Source organism: Podarcis filfolensis (assembly GCF_964270895.1).
Source record: "Podarcis filfolensis genome assembly, chromosome: 13".
NCBI lineage: Eukaryota > Metazoa > Chordata > Lepidosauria > Squamata > Lacertidae > Podarcis > Podarcis filfolensis.
The window spans coordinates 5,620,470-5,639,043 of record NC_139615.1 but is presented as its reverse complement, the minus strand read 5'-3'; the positions used below and the strand labels follow the sequence as shown (position 1 = coordinate 5,639,043).

The 18,574-nt window shown below is 43.5% G+C and overlaps 2 protein-coding genes and 1 long non-coding RNA gene across 3 annotated transcripts in view; 2 read left to right on the top strand and 1 right to left on the bottom strand.

The window, feature by feature from the left end:
* The window catches only part of LOC310746925 (uncharacterized protein), a 68,784-nt gene that overhangs the window by 26,915 nt on the left and 23,295 nt on the right, over positions 1–18,574 (bottom strand). The gene's annotated exons all lie outside the window — the stretch shown is intronic.
* LOC310747045 lies at positions 504–2,120 on the top strand. Its single transcript, XR_014540869.1, has 2 exons — positions 504–1,755; positions 1,998–2,120. It is a non-coding gene; the product is annotated as an uncharacterized lncRNA (long non-coding RNA).
* The window catches only part of LOC310746833 (Fc receptor-like protein 5), a 29,374-nt gene continuing 16,644 nt past the window's right edge, over positions 5,845–18,574 (top strand). Inside the window, exons 1-4 of the mRNA XM_083580985.1 lie at positions 5,845–6,478; positions 7,413–7,695; positions 8,138–8,176; positions 8,927–9,223. Of these exons, the coding sequence (XP_083437111.1) occupies positions 7,662–7,695; positions 8,138–8,176; positions 8,927–9,223 (370 nt within the window). The 5' untranslated portion in view covers positions 5,845–6,478; positions 7,413–7,661. The remainder of the gene's footprint in view (positions 6,479–7,412; positions 7,696–8,137; positions 8,177–8,926; positions 9,224–18,574) is intronic.

Here is an 18,574-nt window from a genome sequence, read left to right as displayed (position 1 = left end):
TATGCTGGCCACATGACCTGGAAGCTGCATGCTGGCTCCCTCGGCCAATAAAGTGAGATGAGCGCCGCAACCCCAGAGTCGGCTACAACAGGACCAAATGGTCAGGGGTCCCTTTACCTTTACCTTTACCAAAACTGTTCGCTTTGCAAGAACATAGCAATACTGAATAAACATTAACCAGCACCCATGAAAACTTCCACCAGGCCCAACTCATATATTAGTCCAGGCAATACAGATCCAATCAGCTTATACCGAAATTCACAAAGACTAAATTTCTCAAGCCTCCCTAGTCAAAGTGGTGGCATAGAGCCTTCTTAAAGAAAAGCTGGATAGATTTCTGCATTGGATGCCTCCAGAGGAATCCCCTGTTTATCAAGCAGAGCGGGTGTGGGGTGGGGGTTCCACATATCAATTCCTTCTTTTCTTCTAAACCAGACTACAACCAGGAATACCAGAAAGCAGCAATTTCCATTCTGTCATGTATTCATCACAACCCATGCTGTTTCCATGCTGCTGCAGTTCGGCTTCTGCCAAATACTACATATTTCATCATGCTCTTCGCTAGTTACATAACTTACATCCATTTCAATGTAAAGGAAATGTCAAAACAATACTTTTTTCAGTCAATAATTAGAGGTTGTGGATGGTGCACCCAGTAGAGCGTGAGACTCTTTAATGCCAGGGTCATCAGTTCGAGACCCACATTGTGGTGTGAAGCGTCCTGAGTCCTCCGGGTATAGGGCAGTATATAAATTCAATCAATCAATCAATCAATCAATCAATCAATAAAATGTATTGGATTAATAAAAAATGATAGGAATGAATACCAAACATATTTGCTCATATGTTCCAGACCACAGATGAACATTCATACTGTAGCAACTTCCACTTCCTTTTCCATTCTCATTTTAATCTTCTGACATATCCAAGTACAGCCCACCTAATCATCCCTGACCATTGACCATGCTGGCTTGGGCAGATACATTTTGGTCCAACAACAACTGGAAAGCTACGGGTTCCCCCTGCCTTGTTCTAGGTAGGGGACAGAGGGCCTTCTTGGTAGTGGCACCCTCCCTGTGGAATGCCCTCCCTTCAGATGTCAAGGAAATAAACACCTATCTGACTTTTGGAGGACATCTGAAGGCAGCCCTGTTTAGGGAAGTTTTAAAGACTTGATGTTTTTATTATGTTTTTAGATACGCTGTAAACTGCCCAGATGGGCGGGATATAAATAATAAAATTATTATTATTATTATTAAAGAAAAGGAATTGCAATAGCTAGATGTGCCATTGGAAGTTTATGTCCTTTGGCCTTGCTGGAGGTTAATCCAAGGATACAATCTGAGAGATTGCGTGTTCCAACATAGATGCAAAAATGCGAGAGTGTTGCAACATAAACTCTGCAACAGGTGGCAGCAGTGACAAATTTGAAATACGCTCTCAATACTTCAGCCAACCAGCAGGTGAAAGCAAAGAGTCTCCAATAGATCCTTCTGGTGTCTGAAGCATCAACTAGTCAGAAACCCAAGCAGGATGGAGGACTTGTAAACAGGGGCATTTGCAAGGGATTGGCGGAGGAGGCTGACAAGAGTGAGCTTGTGTCTTTTGGATTAAGGCTGGTTGCTTGTCTGAGATGTTTGGAGCCTTATTTGTGAGTTTGTTTGTGGGTGTGGCTGTGTGCTCTGCTAGAATTTCAATAGGGACAAATGTCAGGCTCTGGCTTGGGCAGAAATAACTAGCTGCATCAGTACAGTGGTACCTCGGGTTAAGTACTTAATTCGTTCCGGAGGTCCGTTCTTAACCTGAAACTGTTCTTAACCTGAAGCACCACTTTAGCTAATGGGGCCTCCTGCTGCCGCCGCGCCGCCAGAGCACGATTTCTGTTCTCACCCTGAAGCAAATTCTTAACCTGAAGCACTATTTCTGGGTTAGCGGAGTCTGTAACCTGAAGCATATGTAACCTGAAGCGTATGTAATCTGAGGTACCACTGTATAAGCTGGGGGCATCTGGCTTGCCGGGGGTACATGTGGAAAGGATCTAGGGGTCTTAGTAGACCACAGGCCTAACATGAGTCAATGGGGTCATACGGCAGAAAAAGAAGAAAAGCTAATGCTATTCTAGGCTGCATCAACAGAAGTACAGTGTCCATATCAAGGGAGCTCATAGTAGCACCCTCTTCTGCCCGGGCCAAACTCCACCTGAAGTTTCGAACTTCACTCATCCTCTCTCCCTGCACATCGCCTGTACAATTACCAATTTATGCTATGGCTTCTGTCCATTATTATAACCCATCCTCAAAACAATTGAGTAAGAGTAAACCTAAGGAGCGCCATGACGGAAAGCTGAGGAAATCTTCATCTATTTCAGCCTTCCAACTTTTGTATGTTTCAAAGTACGCCTGCGAATCTTTCTCAGTTTTACTGCTTTCTCCTTTGTAAACTGCTTTGAGGGTTCTTTTTTTTGCAAACAAGAGGAGTATAGATATAAATAAATAAAATAAATGGGTTGTTCCTGAGGAGATGCTTTTTCTCCTCCGAAATGAGACACTTTCCTCAGAAAGGGGACCCTTTTTCTCCTCAGAACAGGCCGGGATACGAAGAAACTGAGCAGAAGCCGAGGAGCAGGCCTCCCTCCGCCTGAGGCCTTTTCCCGCCTTTTTCCTCCCCCTCAACCTCGGCTCTCCAGATGTTTCAGGCCTACAACTCCCATGATCCCTAGCCAGCAGGAACAGTGGTCAGGGATGATGGGAATTGTAGTCTTGAAACATCTGGAGGGCCGAGGGTGAGGAAGCCTGCCCTAGAAAGTGCTGGAAGAGCTGCCCCTCCCCCTCTCTCCTCAGGGAGAGTCAGGGGAGCCTTGGCAAGGCAGGGAAGGCGGCCATCGCTTGCTCCCTCATGAGGCTTTTCTTTCTTTCGTGGGGAGTCAAAAAGTTCTTTCTTGTCCTCTTCCCAGGGGCAACTGATTTATTTCATAAAATTTATAGGCTCTTGATCATCAGGGTGTGGGGGGGGGGGAAGCAGTCTGGAAAAAGAAGAGTTGGTCCTCATTTCTGGAGGCCTCCTAAGCAGCCACCGTTTGAAATCCATTAATTCATGTAATTCCCTCAGGCGCCCATGAGGGGTTTTAGGGGGGTCCCTGGCCAGAGGGGGGCTTGGGGTTCCCCTCCTGCCTCAAGCAGAAGAATCGGGGTCTTCTTCCGGTTTTCCTGGTCTTCTCCCTCAGCTTGGAAAAAGTCACATTTGCCTCTCTTTCCCCTCAGTTTCTCAATTCATTGGCCTAAGGAGCCCCTGAAATACGCTCAACAAACAATACAAGCAACACGCAGACCAGTATACTAGATAGCACTGTAATTCTTATTGCATAATATCCATGATTTAGTAACAAAAACAAAACGTGTGCACTTGTAAATTCTCTAATATATTTCAAATCAATTGAACATCTCCTGAAATACGGTCAGCAGAGTTTAATTTTCTGAACAATCTCTTCTTCTTCTTCTTCTTCTTCTTTGTTTGTTTGTTTGTTTAGTAATTTGTTTTATTGGTTTTATGTACAATCTTTACAGCAGAGGACTTTACAACCAAAATAAACCTTTACAACAGAAAACTTTACAACCAAAAGAAACCAATAACATGACTCTCATGTTTTCATTTGTACTAAATTCTTCTCAAATTTCCCTATTTTACCATTCATTAACTTCTTCTTTTAATTCCTTGTTCTTGACCTCCTAAATCGCGTATTTGTCCTCTACCGTTTTCCAATTACTGCCTTATACTTTCCTCCCTCTATACCCGTTACTTCCCTTCACCCACGTGCGATCTTCTCTGCATACTGTTGTGTTAACAGCTATTAAATTCATTTTTCCGTTTGTATTGTAATGTTCTCTTGTATCCTTGCGTCCTTCAGGCTATTGCATGTTAAATTTAAGCTCTGAAACCAAACCAATATATCCCTGTATGCATTCCCATTCTTTGTAAGTTTTTTGGTTATAGCAGCTTCTAACTGATGCCGTTAGTTTTGCCATCTCCGCAAATTCACAATTTTTAGCTGGCCATTCTAGTAATTCAGGTATTTTTTCATATATATATATATATATATATATATATATATATATATATATATATGCCCTTCCAATCTAGCCGCTGCTGTTGCGTACAGGAATACGTTCTTTTTGTCCATTTTCTGTACAACCAGAAAACTGTAGCGTTGGAAGGCCCTGCAATGCAGGAATCTCAACTAAAGCATCCAGGACCACCCTCTTCTTCTTTGCCGATCCCTCATAGTAAGATTGTCTTCCATGAACACGGTCTTAACAATGAGTCCATAAGTGACTGTGGAGGCCAATTCTGGACCTACACGTCCTTCCACAGTGGGGACATTGGTTTCTAGGTGGGAGTTGATCACGGTGTGGATTTGCCAAGCGTGCCTTCCTCTTAGTGCATTTCTCGCTTGCTTCCTGAGTTCGAGTGTCTTCAAAGCCCACAACACTTTTGGTCAAGGCCGTTCTCCAACTGGAGCTCTCGCAGGCCATTGTTTCCCAGTTGTCAGTTTTTATACTACATTTTAAAAACATTTGCCTTGAGAGAGTCTTTAAACATCTCTTTTGTAATTTGCTTTCCATTCTTGAGCTGGGAATAGAGTAGTTGCTTTGAGAGGTTGTGGGCTCTCCTTCCTTGGAGGTTTTTCAGCAGAGGTTGGATGGCTGTCTGTCATGGATGATTTTGTTAAGATTCCTGTATTGCAGGGGGCTGGACTCAGAGTCCCTTCAAACTCTCAAGTTCTAGAATTCTTTTCTTCTTTTTTTGACAAAGTAATAATAAAAAATAAATCAGAATGAAAATGTGCACCCCCACCACTGAGATCATTCCACTGTAACTATCCAGCCTCCCCAAAATTCAACACTTCTTGCAATAGTTTGACCCCTTTCCATTTAAGCAATACAAATTCTACAAACACTCTTCATACCTCCACAAAACCATTTCTTATATTCCCTGTCTTACCTTAATAGCACATGTTAATTTATCATTCATAGCTATAGCCCACACCTCTTTATACCATTCTTTCATTTTATATCCTTTCACAGCCCCAGAGTCAGAGGAAGTGGGAGAAAGGCTATGAATAAGACAAGACGTGACAGTTGTCAAGAGCTGTTGGCCACAGGCCAGGCCCACAAGCATTTACAACATGCTTTGCATCAAATAAGCTGATGTTTGGGACTGTGAAGAGGGTGGAGGACTTGCTTACAGACTTTTGTTGTATATAGAGAGATATAAAATCACATTGTCAGAGGCAAATTGAATTGAAATACTTTATTGTCACTTGTACAACTTGTATACACTGAGATTACACGAGCACCCCCCACTCAGCTCTCTTAATAATAATAATAATAATAAATTTTATTTATATCCCACCCTCCCCAGCCGAAGCTGGGCTCAGGGCGGCTAACAACAATCAAAATAATCCAACATTCTAAAAACATTCATTATAAAATTAATTAAAATCAAATTAAAATCAAATTGATGGCAACCATTAAGCAAAATTCTGTGAAGATTGCCAGAGGAGGGGGTCAGGCTGCGCCCTGACCAAAGGCCTGGTGGAACAGCTCTGTCTTGCAGGCCCTGCGGAAAGATGTCAGATCCCGCAGGGCCCTAGTCTCTTGTGACAGAGCGTTCCACCAGATTGGAGCCGCGGCCGAGAACGCCCTGGCTCTAGTTGAGGCCAGCCTAACCTCTCTGTGGCCTGGGATCTTCAGGATGTTTTTATTTGCAGACCGTAAATTTCTCTGTGGGACATACCAGGAGAGGCGGTCCCGTAGGTACGAGGGTCCTAGGCCGTATAGTCTTAGTCTTAATTCCCCTCGTTTACTGACGCACACCCACCAAACCCGAAAGTCGGTTGCCCTGTTGTTATCTTTTCATTCAGCAGCCTAACAGCCCACAGATAGAAGCCGTTCTTTACCCTGTTGGTGTGACTAATCCTGCTTCTATATCTTCTGCCCGAGGGCAGGAGATCAACAAAGTGCCGGCCAGGGTGTGAATCATCCCTGAGAATTTTCCTCACTCTCCTGAGGCAACGTACTTCCGCTATTTCATCCAGTGGATTCACGGGACAGCTCATAATATCTTGTGCTGTATTCACCATCCTCTGTAGGCACTTCCTATCAGATGATGTCAAACCAGCATACCACACCGTGATGCAGTATGAAAGGACACTTTCTATTGTTGACCGGTAGAAGGAGACAATCAGATGTTGATTGACATTGTTCTTCCGCAAGACTCTGAGGAGATGGAGTCTCTGTTGGGCTTTCTTAACCACCTGGGTTGTATTTATTTTCCAGGTAAGGTCTTCACAGAGATAAACTCCTAGGAATTTAAAGGAAGAGACTCTCTCCACACAGCCCTCCCCGATGTACAGCGGGGCTAGTTCTCCTCTCTTCCTCCGAAAGTCCAACACCATCTCCTTTGTCTTGCTGATATTAAGGTGCAAGTTGTTCCATAGGCACCATGTAGATATTTTTTGGACCTCCCTTCTATACACTGATTCGTCTCCACCTGTTATTAAACCCATTATGGTGATGTCATCTGCAAACTTAATAATTGCAGCAGGCGGGTCAGATGATGCACAATCGTATGTATACAATGAATATAGGTAGGGACTTAGCACACATCCCTGTGGTATGCCAGTCCTGATTTTTAAGGAATTAGATGTTACACGTCCAATCCTCACTGTTTGTGTCCAATCTATCAGAAAGAATGTTTGAAGCTTTCTTATTCCAGGAACTTAGGCTGGGTACAGACTTATACCTTCAAATCACATTTGAAGAACATTCCTTCCTTCCAAGAATTCAGGGCGCTGTAGTTTGCTAAGGGTTTCCTCAGGTTTGTGACTCTGTGAGAGGTGAAGGGAATAATTTGAGGCAGATTGTCTGGGATTTCCCAGTCAGGGACATGCAAGCCATGCTTAATGGGAAGAGAGGAATGAAATGAGAAGTGAAATTAGGAAGTGGAGAAAGATTGCCAGCCTTGCCTCTTTTCCCGTGTAAAAGGCATTGGCGTCAAGGACACTTTTTTCAAGCCCTCCCTCTGCTTCTCCTTCACGTCACCACTTCTTGCTCTGTACGTGTCACAGAGCTGCCCCCAAAAAACCAGTTTCCAAAAATAAGCACAAAAGAGAAAGCGAGGACCACAAGCCAGCATGAGGACTGTTTCATTCTGTGTGATGCTGTGCAAAATAACTATGCCTCCATCCGGTGTGATGCTGTGTGTATTGTGCTTGATAACTGTAAATGAGCGTTTGTGTTTTTCAAAGATCTTTTGTCATCCCCCACTGACTTTAAAAAGCCCCAGCTTCCCTATGTTCCCTATAGTAGGTGCTAATGTGCTCAGCATTTTATCAGTTACCCAATTTCTCTCAGCTTCCACATCTGCATTTGAGAGTGGCCATGACAGCTTCTGCAGAGCAGCTCAGTGCTGCAAGGCATGCTGGGAACTCTTCTTGAGGCCACCCAGGTGGTCAGCCCCGTTTGACACCAGTGGCGCACCCAGAATGCTCAGCAACACCACTGTGTTTCTTCTCAGTGTGTTTGGAAAGAAGATTACTATTGCAGATGCATCAGCTCAGTGTTGCTGCTGAAACCGCTTCTTCTAAACCCCATCCTTGAAGCATGGAGCAAATTGGCCGTCTCTTTGTCCTCCTGGGTAAGACCCTTTTCTTCTCCCCTCCAACCCCACTCTTTTCCTTCTTCTGGAGCCTCCTATCTACACTTCCCTTCCCAGTTTCCACTGTCTGTGTTTACTCTAATCTTCTGCCTCTGTTCTCTGTTTCCAGGTGGGTCTTTAGGGAGGGATAAGCATGTCTCAGGTAAATCATTCACAGCATCCACACAATGTCACTGGCATGGGAAAGTTGGCTCTTTTTAACTTTTACCTTTCCTGAAAAAAACCCAAAATAAAATCATAACCTCCAGAAATGCGTCAGATAAGGGGGTATTGCTTTGGGAGAAAAAAAATGTGTATGAGGCTATTTAGGAGTCCAGATTATGAAACTTGAAACAATGCCAAAAACGTTATATATATATATATATATATATATATATATATATATATATGCATCACATTTTTCTCCTCTGTTGTTTTTCAGCCTCATTTTTTGCTCTTTCCTGGATGGCGGCCCTTGCAGGTAATCCAGTTAATATAACTTCAAGTACTGAGTGGTGGGGAGATACTGTCTGTTCTTACCTGGGGGGAAAGAGTGCAGAAGAACTCTTCCTGTCTTCACTGAGTAACGAGGTTGTGCTGTCCATCACTGGTGAGAAACGTACTCATCGTGACAGAATTGCATGCATTGATAGAAATGCATGAATTAATGCAGCAATGGGGCAGGACAGTGGCCACGCAGACCAAGGGGAGGCGGGTACTCGGAGTAGGTGACACGGAAAGGGTTGTTGGAGTAGCTGATTCTGTAATCCTCCCAAAGTCCTATTTCCTTTTCTCATTTATCTGCTTGCTTATTGGTCTACAACTCCCATCAGTCATCCACCAAGCAGCTTGATGGGTGTCGCAGTCCAACAACATCTGGCAACCCAAGGTTCAAACATGCTTATTTAGGTGAGCTTTCCTCAAGAAATTATGTTTGTCAAAAATCAAAAGGTTTTGCTGAAAAGTTCCACCAGTTAATGGAATAGAAATATTGGAATGCTGTTCAGGTGATTTTGATAGTGACCCCAAGTAAGTAGATTGTGGAAATCTGTGTGTAGCATTTGTTTAATGCAGGACTGAGAAGGACCAAGGCATTCTTGGCACAAAACAAGCATACCTTGAATAAACAGCCCATTAAAAAAAATTGTGGATGAGAGACTACAGGAGAATAGCTTAAGGAAGGGGCTGAATGGCATTTCCCCCTTGCACTTCTTCCCTTTCCCCAATGCAGTTCTGCCTCCACCAGCTCCAGAGCTGTCCATTATCCCTCCAAGACAGTCCTTTTTCCAGGGACAACGGATCACGTTGAAATGCTCCCACCCGGAAGGGCAGCTGGCAGCCAAGTTCTTATTCTTTGAAATGAAGGCAGAACGTGGGTGGACTAAACTCCAAGAAGAGTTCAATAATACCATGGAAATCACTGCAGAATTTCAGGAAATAAAGAAATCATTTGTCTGTGCCTACATGGAAGAAAGCAGTGCAGGACAACTGTCTGAACGGAGTAACCGCATTGAGGTTTCCATCCCTGGTGAGTTAAGCTTGGCTAGTTCATGAACTGAAGACTCAAAAAGTTCTCATCGTCTTCCTAAGGGCAATCCAGAAATTCTGGCATATTTATGTGGGTTGCTATTTTTTCTTTTTACTTGTGCAAAGAAATCATATACTACTTATTCGAAAGAAATTCTAAGCAATGTAGATAGTAAAGTTAACAATAAAACACAGATAAAATTGTTTTTTTATCCTATTGAGGGGAAAGGATTTCTGTCTGTTTCTAAACTTAAGCCAGTTGGCTGCCGCTGTTTTCTCGCAAGAAATGTTGCCAATATTGATTTTACGGAGGTTATAGAGAATGCTAAAGATGTTTCGTTGCATTCTCGCAAAACTTCAATTCCCCGCGTTCTTCAGGGAGGATCTATGCTATTTAAACTGTTGTTATTGTTGTTTTATTTAATCCCCTGAAGGTTGCGTGGTATCATTAGGATGCCCTGATCTCTAGGGAGGATTTTGAAAGAAAATGTTTCTGCTGAACTCGACCTGCTGCTCCACTCCATTAATGAGAGTCCTAACGGAATTCATGTCTATGAAAGGTGTTTAATCATGGAAGATTGGAAGATACTAATTCCAGTCTGGGTTCAAGCCTGGTTTTTGGACTAAATTGGCCTTGGTCACCCTAATGGGTGATCTTCAGTGAGCGAGGGACAGGGGAAATGAAACTGTGTTAATCCTACTGAATCCCTACTGAAACTCTACATATCGCCTGCAAAGCTCCATCTGGTTGGGGCTGCAGAGATCCTTTCCCATTCCTACCTACAGAATGCTCTCCCTGCTGAGATTAGACAGGCAGAAACCGTAGGGTGAATTGAATACCTAGCCCTTCAGCCTTCGCTGGCCATTGTGATGATTTTATTCAAGGTTGGATTTAGGTTTGATGAGGCCCTAAGCTACTGAAGGTAACGGGGCCTTTTATATGTCCAGCTGTCAAATTGTTGCTGTTTTTTGGTTGAATATATTCTATATGGTAATTTATGGACCTAATAGGTATCTAAAGCCATTTGCACATGTAGAATGTAGGGACCCTATATATAGAAATGAGGAAACCAGTGATATTTTAGGGAGCAGGCTAGCAGGCGGGACCCATTGCTTACATCCTAGGAGCCTACACAACACAAAACACAGTTGCTGTATGTAGGTTTTATTTTCTTTGTTTTTATCTTATATTTTGGAAATGTACATCCAGGTTGTTGTTTTTCCTTTAATTTTTTTGGGGGGCCCCAAGAGAGTGGGGCCCTAAGCTATAGCTTCTTTGGCTTATACGTAAATCCGGCACTGATTTTATTGATTATTTTTCACAGATTTGTTCTCTCCTATTATTTTTTATTATGTAGACTAGTTGGGTATTTATTTCTGCAAATGAAAAGCAGGGTAGAAATCCTTTAATGAAATGGAAGGAAACATACAGTATGTGTCAGTCTTAGAAAGGAAATTGTGAGAAAACAGAAAACCTTTCCCTTTTACATTGTTCCCTAAATCTTTGGATGCTTCTCTCCCTCTGCTTCCTGTGGAACCCAGCCTCCTTCCCACCTGCTGAACTTTTTCAGCAACCACAGGAACCTGTTTACAGTCCAGGAGAACGGGTTACCTTGACCTGTTCAGCTCCTGAGGAAATGGACTTGGTGGGATTCAGCTTCTACAAGGAACAACATGATCTGATCTACAAAGAGTTGCCAGATCAAGGAAACGGCCCCTATGCAGCATTCCCTGTGAATAAAAATACTGCTGGAGTATACAGATGCCTATACTGGGTGCAGAATTCAGGACAGATGATCCAGTCCCCAGTGAGCTCCCCAGTCTCTGTAGTCATGACAGGTGAGAGCGTTTCTTCTGCAGTTGATGGAGGAGATCCAAAAGATCTCAATGCCTGGCAGGGAGTGGGGAACATGGGAAATGTCAGCCTGGTTATTTTACAAGGTGACAGATTCATAGTCTCTGGACAACATTCACCCCCCCCTTCTCCAAAGTCACGGACAGCTCAGAAAGTGGCAGAAAAGAAAGCGCAGAGGGTGCAAGCTCAGATTACAAGGTGTAGACGTGATGTAGATTAATAGGCAGGGGGTGGGTTCCTTAATTGGGAGCACCGCCATTTCTAGGAGAGATGTGTTCTTTATTCCCTTGCTGTGATTATTAAATTTCTAACTGGTAAGAAGACTCATTTTCCTTTGTTCTGCTTATCTACTGCCATGGGGGAATAAGCCAATTTCCTGAAGCCTGACATGAGTGGTCTGTTAGAGATTCCAAGACCCCGCCAGAGCCACAGATTCCAAGGTTTACTGGAGGGTTTATTGTTAAAATAATTTAACCAGTAAGATGGGTATGCACCAAATTCCTGAAACAGAGGTGTTTAACAAACAAAGATTGTTCTTCCTTTCTCTGTGCTCCTTCTACTCCCTTCTCAGAACACCCTTGTCCCCCAGTCTTAACTGTTTCACCAGAAAAGGATAGCTACAGAAGAGAAGAGTCCATAAAACTTAGATGTTCAGCTTATGAAAGCCATGATGTATCAAAGATCCAGTTTTTCAAGGACAAGAGGCAACTGCAACTCATCAATGTCCCCTCCTCTCTGAACGCCTTCACACACATACAACTGCTTCTTCCTCAAGATGGTGGCGATTACTCCTGCAAGTACCACATTGTGGTATCAGGGCGAGAGTTCCCATCGAAAGAGAGCAACTCCATCAGGATTTTGGTGTGGGGTGAGGAGGCCTTTCTTTGCAATATGGGTCTCTTGGAGGGGGAAATGGGAAGGTGGACTGAGTTTGGGGGAGGTTGGGCAGGCAAGGAATAGGGGGAATAATTTTGTTAGTAGAATATGTACAGTGGTACCTCGGGTTAAGTACTTAATTCGTTCCAGAGGTCCATTCTTAACCTGAAACTGTTCTTAACCTGAAGCACCACTTTAGCTAATGGGGGCCTCCTGCCACCACCGCGCTGCCGGAGCACTATTTCTGTTCTCATCCTGAAGCAAAGTTCTTAACCTGAGGTACTATTTCTGGGTTAGCGGAGTCTGTTACCTGAAGCGTATGTAACCTGAAGCGTATGTAACCCGAGGTACCACTGTACAGAATTCTAAGATCACCCGTAATTTCATAGTCCTTCCAAACTCCTCTTTTCTTCTATTATTTATCAGCTTGCTTGTTTCCAGTCTGCCTTTGAAACACATTGCGCCTTCCAGGACAACATCGAAGGAAACAAAAGCAGGGTGCCTGCCCCGAGGAGCGTACAAGGGATGTCATCACATGGGGATCCCTTCTGACCTTGGGATTCTCTTTGATTCTCTCTGCAGATGAACCACTTTCCACAATGCCTCCACTGTCCAGCCCTGACCAGGCTGTTCTGAGTTTTGCTGCCACAACCAGGCCCCCTAGAAAGTCAACACTGGCAACTTCATCAACCAGCTCTTCTCGCTATGTCGCAAGAAGACCCTCAACACGCACGAAGCTCCTTGCATCATGCACCTCCTGGTCCAGCTCTTCGCAGTTGAGTCTGCATTATAGCACCTCAACCAGCAGCACCAATGCTCAGGAGAGCAGGAAATCATCCACCTGCTGTGATCCCAAATCAACCACAGACCAAAAGAAGGACGATTCAGAAAAAGGTACGCCCCTCTCATGACCCTCTCTCTCTCTCTTTTTGCTTTCTTTCTTTCTTTCTTTCTTTCTTTCTTTCTTTCTTTCTTTCTTTCTTTCTTTCTTTTATATTTGTATAAAATTGTGATTGTATAGGTAATAAGCCACCCTGAGTGCTGCAGTTGCACTAGAAGGGAGCAAAATGTCCAAATAAATAAATGTTGCACTGTAAATAACCCACCTGATTCAGCTCAGTGCGGAATATTATTTTCACCCTACGAAAATACTGCTACTGCTGCCTGATTTGTTTGCTTTTGTACCGTTATTATTTTTGTCTGGTGGTATTGTTTCATATCTGATGGTAAAGGTAAAGGAAAAGGTACCCCTGCCCGTACGGGCCAGTCTTGCCAGACTCTAGGGTTGTGCGCTCATCTCACTCTATAGGCCGGGAGCCAGCGCTGTCCGCAGACACTTCCGGGTCACATGGCCAGCGTGACAAGCTGCATCTGGCGAGCCAGCGCAGCACACGGAACGCCGTTTACCTTCCCGCTGGGAAGCGGTCCCTATTTATCTACTTGCACTTTGACGTGCTTTCGAACTGCTAGGTTGGCAGGCGCTGGGACCGAATGATGGGAACACACCCCGCCGCAGGGATTCGAACCGCCGACCATGCGATCGGCAAGTCCTAGGCGCTGAGGTTTTACCCACAGCACCACCCGCGTCCCATTATATCTGATGGTACTGTATTGTTATTTTATCATGCGTGGCTGTGTTTTAGGTGATAAAATAGGAATGCTATGATGTTGCCATGCTTCTGTTTGAGAGGGTCGACCTGAAAGGCAGCCTATAACTACAGAATATGGATGGTTGGAAAGAATAATATATAGAAAGGGACAATCAATTCAGAGAACAGGGAGGGAAGAAAAAGGGTTGAAGTTAGAATGGCCAAAGAGGGGAATATGTGGAGCAGCAAAGTTCATAGATACTAGCCAAGTCTACGTTTTGTAACAATTGACTAGTTCTCTGACCAATAACCCCATTCTGATCAACTGCAATTCTCTTGCAGGTTCATATCCTTGTCTTCTCTCACTAGCCATTAGATGTGGCACCTGCGGATGTCTCCTCCTCCTGGTGTTTGTTATCTGTATTTATAGGAGGAAGCACAAAGGTATTTGGCAAGGCAGGGGAAACTGAGCCTGGGGAGGTGGACATCCCAGGAAGAATGCAGATGTGGGTGGAAATAACACCTGGTGGAATCGTCACAGCCAGAATTATCACTAACTGCTTATGCACAGCATGCCTTCTTCATTTATTTTTATTTTGACAAACTAATAATCATAAATAAATAAGAATGAAAATGTGCACCCCACCACTGAGACCATTCCATTGCAACTATCCAACCTCCCAAAATTTCAACTCCTCTTGCAATGGTTTGACCCTTCTATTTTAATAGTACAAATGCTACAAACACCATCCATATCTCCTCAAAATAATTTCTCCTGCATATTCCCTGTCTTACCTAATGGCACATGTTAATTTATCATTCATAGCTATATCCCACACCTCTTTATCCCATTCTTCCATTTTATATTCTGCTTGCCCTTTCCTAGCTATAATAATTCGTGCAGAAATCTCGCCTGTTCCATTTCTGTGTGTCAGGTTGCAGTTAGAAGCACAGAAGCAGAGTTATAAAAGGGAGCAGCCCCATCTATTTGTCCAGGGCAGAGATCTGAAATTCTTTGCAATGCCCTCTCCATGGGGCTGCCATTGAAGACTGTGCAAACCTTCTGTGGTTTCAAAAGACATCAACTTATAAAGAGCACATCCTGTCAGCCTTTGTAAGACCTTTGCAGACTCTCGGATTGTTTCAGATTCAAAATGGTGGCCTCTTGGCCTTCAGAGTCCTAAACAACAACTATCCTTTAATACCCCCTTTATTTACACATTAAGAATTACACATAATGAACTACATTGTTCTGTTGTAAAAGAAAAAATCTTCATGCTAAGAGGCTAGAAAAGGAGAAAAAAGAAAAAGAAGAAAAGAAAAATAAAGAAAAAATTAAACGAAAAATCTTATGAAATCGTACAAGAAATGCAAACCATCATCAACATTATTATAAACATATATTTCCAGTAAGAAATCCTTTTATCTTCAGCTTATCGGTTTCTCCTTGCCACTCTTACTTTCTTATCTATACCTGATCTCTGGTTTTATTCCTTGATTTATTTGATGACTTCCTTCTACCACTATGCCTTTTCTAATTTCTCATATCTTAAAATTTCTGCATCCATTTTTACTCAGTGGAGAACTATTCTCTTATCTCTGTGGAATTTAGTCTATTCTCAGCCAAGTGTCATCACTGGAACTGTGTTGCATCATGTAATTTAAAAAAAAATCCCATTCTTTTTTTTTATCCTATCTCCCGAATAGTTTCTTACGAATTCTGTTAATTTCGCTAATTCAAGATATTCACATAGCTTTAGGTGCCATTTTTCTTTTGTCGGTATCACATTACTTTTCCAATACTTTGCTATAAGAATCCTGGCAGCCGTAGTAGCATAAAGAAAAACTCTTTTATTAGCTTTTGGGATGTTTGTTGTAAAAATACCTAATAAAAACAATTCTGTTTTTTTAGGAAATGTACGGTATATTTTAACATTTTCTTCAGTTCTTCATATATCGTGTCCCAAAATAATATGTTGGTGGTATAGTGGTGAGCATAGCTGCCTTCCATCTTTGAAATTTCACCCACTTCTCTGAGTGTTGCAGCACTGTTCCCCAGCCAAGCAATGTAAAGTGCAGCATTCTAGAGGATATTGTGCCTTACGTGCTCTAAATGTGGGAACCCCTGGTGCCCTGTCTTTGTGTCTCCTTCTTCGCTTAAGAGTCACACACATTCACAAACTTTTTCTTTTCTTTTCTCAGATAAGAGAGCGATCACAGCAAGGTGAGTGAGTACGAAAACTTGGGGGCCAGCAATCACCGGCAGCTGTCAGAAGCAGCTTCGTCCAAGCTGTTGGACATGATGCTGCGGTTTGTGTGGCCCATCGTCGGAGGAGTCGGGGCTGCTGTGTGTTTAAAAACAGAAGCAGGGACATGCAGTCAGCAGTGACAAGAGGCTGCAAGGGTGTGGCTGCTAAAAAAAGCCACCTTTTTGAAAGAAGATAAAAAGAACTTTTTAGCACAAGGCAAAGGGGAGTCATTTGGCCCAGCCTCCATTTTCCAACTGTAGCCAGCCAGATGCCTCTGGGAAGCCCACCAGAAGGCCATTCCTAATTCCTGCTCCCCTGGTTTTCAGAGATAGAATCAAAGAATTCTAGAGTTGGAAGGGACCCTGAGGATCATCTAGTTCAGGCACCCCCAAACTCGGCCCTCCAGATGTTTTGGGACTACAACTCCCATCATCCCTAGCTAACAGGACCAGTAGTCAGGGATGATGGGAACTGCAGACCCAAAACATCTGGAGGGCTAAATTTCGGGGTGCCTGATGTAGTCCAACCCCCTGCAGGGCAGGAATATGCAGCTGCCCCATACGGGGATCGAACCTGCAACCTTGGCATCATCAGCACCACGCTCTAGCCAACTGAGCTATCCAAGTAGAAGGACCGATAGGACAAGTTTGAGGGTGGCAGATAAGAAGGGGGAAATACATAAAAAAATATAAACAATTGTCCAGTAGCACCTTGGAGACCAGCTAAGTTTGTTCTTGGTATGAGTTTTCGTGTGCATGCACACTTCTTCAGATACACTGAAACAGAAGTCACCAGACCTTTATATATAGTGAGAGGGTGGGGAGGGGTATTACTCAGAAGGGTGGTGGGAATGGGTGATTGGCTGATAGCGGTAAACAGTCGACACCTATCAGCCAATCACCCATTCCCACCACCCTTCTGAGTAATACCCCTCCCTGTCTCACTATATATAAGGGTCTGGTGACTTCTGTTTCAGTGTATCTGAAGAAGTGTGCATGCACACAAAAGCTTATACCAAGAACAAACTCAGTTGGTCTCTAAGGTGCTACTGGACAATTTTATAAATTTTTAAAAATATATTTCTACTGCGTCAGACCAACACTGCTACCTACCTGAATCAGGAGTGGAAAATGATTGGCATGTTGGAGAGAAGGGAAGATGTCTGTAAGGGATGGGGTAGCTGAGACCGTGACAGAACCAGTGGACAGGGAAAGGTGGGGGCAGAAGGGGTGAAGGGAGCAGAGCAGGATTCCAGATTGCCGGAGGCTGGGCTAGATGACCCTTGGGGGTCCCTTTAATTCTTTGATTCTATGATTCTAATGTCTATTCTGGACCCAGGAGGGCAGGCAGCTTCTGCTACGTGGTTCTGTCCTCAGACAGATGCTTTGATGGCAGTTTGGACTTCTCACAAGAGGGGGATTCATTGAGTTACTTGGCCGTTCGCCTTTGCTGTGAGCTGCTGTGTGTATTCTCTGTGCAAGAAACTGGGATGGAAACTGTGGAAACATTTAAAAATAGAATAAAATAGTTTAGCGAGGTTATTTCCCCCTCCATTCATGGCTGGGATTGGAAGATTCTTCATGTCTTTCATATCGAAACCATCACGACTTCCTCCATGAAACCTTTGACAATACAATAACTGCCTCCCCCCCCCAATTTCTATTTAAGGAAATAGAAACTGAGCTATGGAATTGGCTGCTACAGGATGTGGTTTAGATGCCTTTTGAAAAGAGGTACATTCGTGAAGAATATTCTGCCAAAACATTTTAGTCATGACAGCTAAGTAGATCTTCATTGTGCAGAAGCAGTCTACCTCTGAATTGCTGTGCACTGGAGATAAGCAAAAGAGGATGGCGGCCTGTTTGTGAGTTGCCCAGGAGTGTCCAGCTGGTTGCTGTCAAAACTGGATGATGCAAACCTTCAATTTGCTCCCAACAGCCTTGGGGGGGATCATCATTCTTTGAACATGTCCCTCAATTTCCTTCTCATTTTCAGGACTCAGACGCCTTTTACTGCCTTGCTGCCCCCTGCTCTGCCTCAGCCCCCAATATCACAATCATGGATGGAGAGCGGAGCCAAACCAGCCGAAGACCAGGAGGAAGGTCTCTACAACAACATTCCCCTTCAGGGCAAGAAGAGAGCAGAACAATACAGAGATTCTGAAGACGAATGAGCCATTGGGAAGATTAAAATATTCAGATGGGGATTTACGACCAGGGAGATGGGGTGGAAGGGGTCAGGGAAGAGGGCAGTGTTCTGCCTTCCCCTGCCTGTTCCAGCATATGACTTGGCTCATTTTCTGCAGTACTTTCCTCAAGAGCAGGGGTCAGCAAACTTTTTCAGCATGGGGCCGGTCCACTGTCCCTCAGACCTTGTTGGGGGGCCGGACTATATTTTGAAGGAAAAAATACGAACAAATTCCTATGCCCTACAAATAACCCAGAGATGCATTTTAAATAAAAGCACACATTCTACTCATGTAAAACACGCTGATTCCTGGACCATCCGTGGGCCGGGTTTAGAAGGCAATTGAGCCGGATCCGGCCCCCGAGCCTTAGTTTGCCTACCCATGCTCAAGAGTTTGTCAGTCTAAAATACTTTGCCGTGTTGTCCAATCTCAATATTTTGATCTTGGATTGTTTTTTGTTGTATGTTTATATTTTTAAAAATGAAATAAAAAATTTATATAATGTGACCTGTTTGGGTATTTTATTTGTAATTAAAGAAATATTTCAAATAAATAAGTAAATCAAAACTTTTTTTTTCAGTCTCATTTTCTCTTC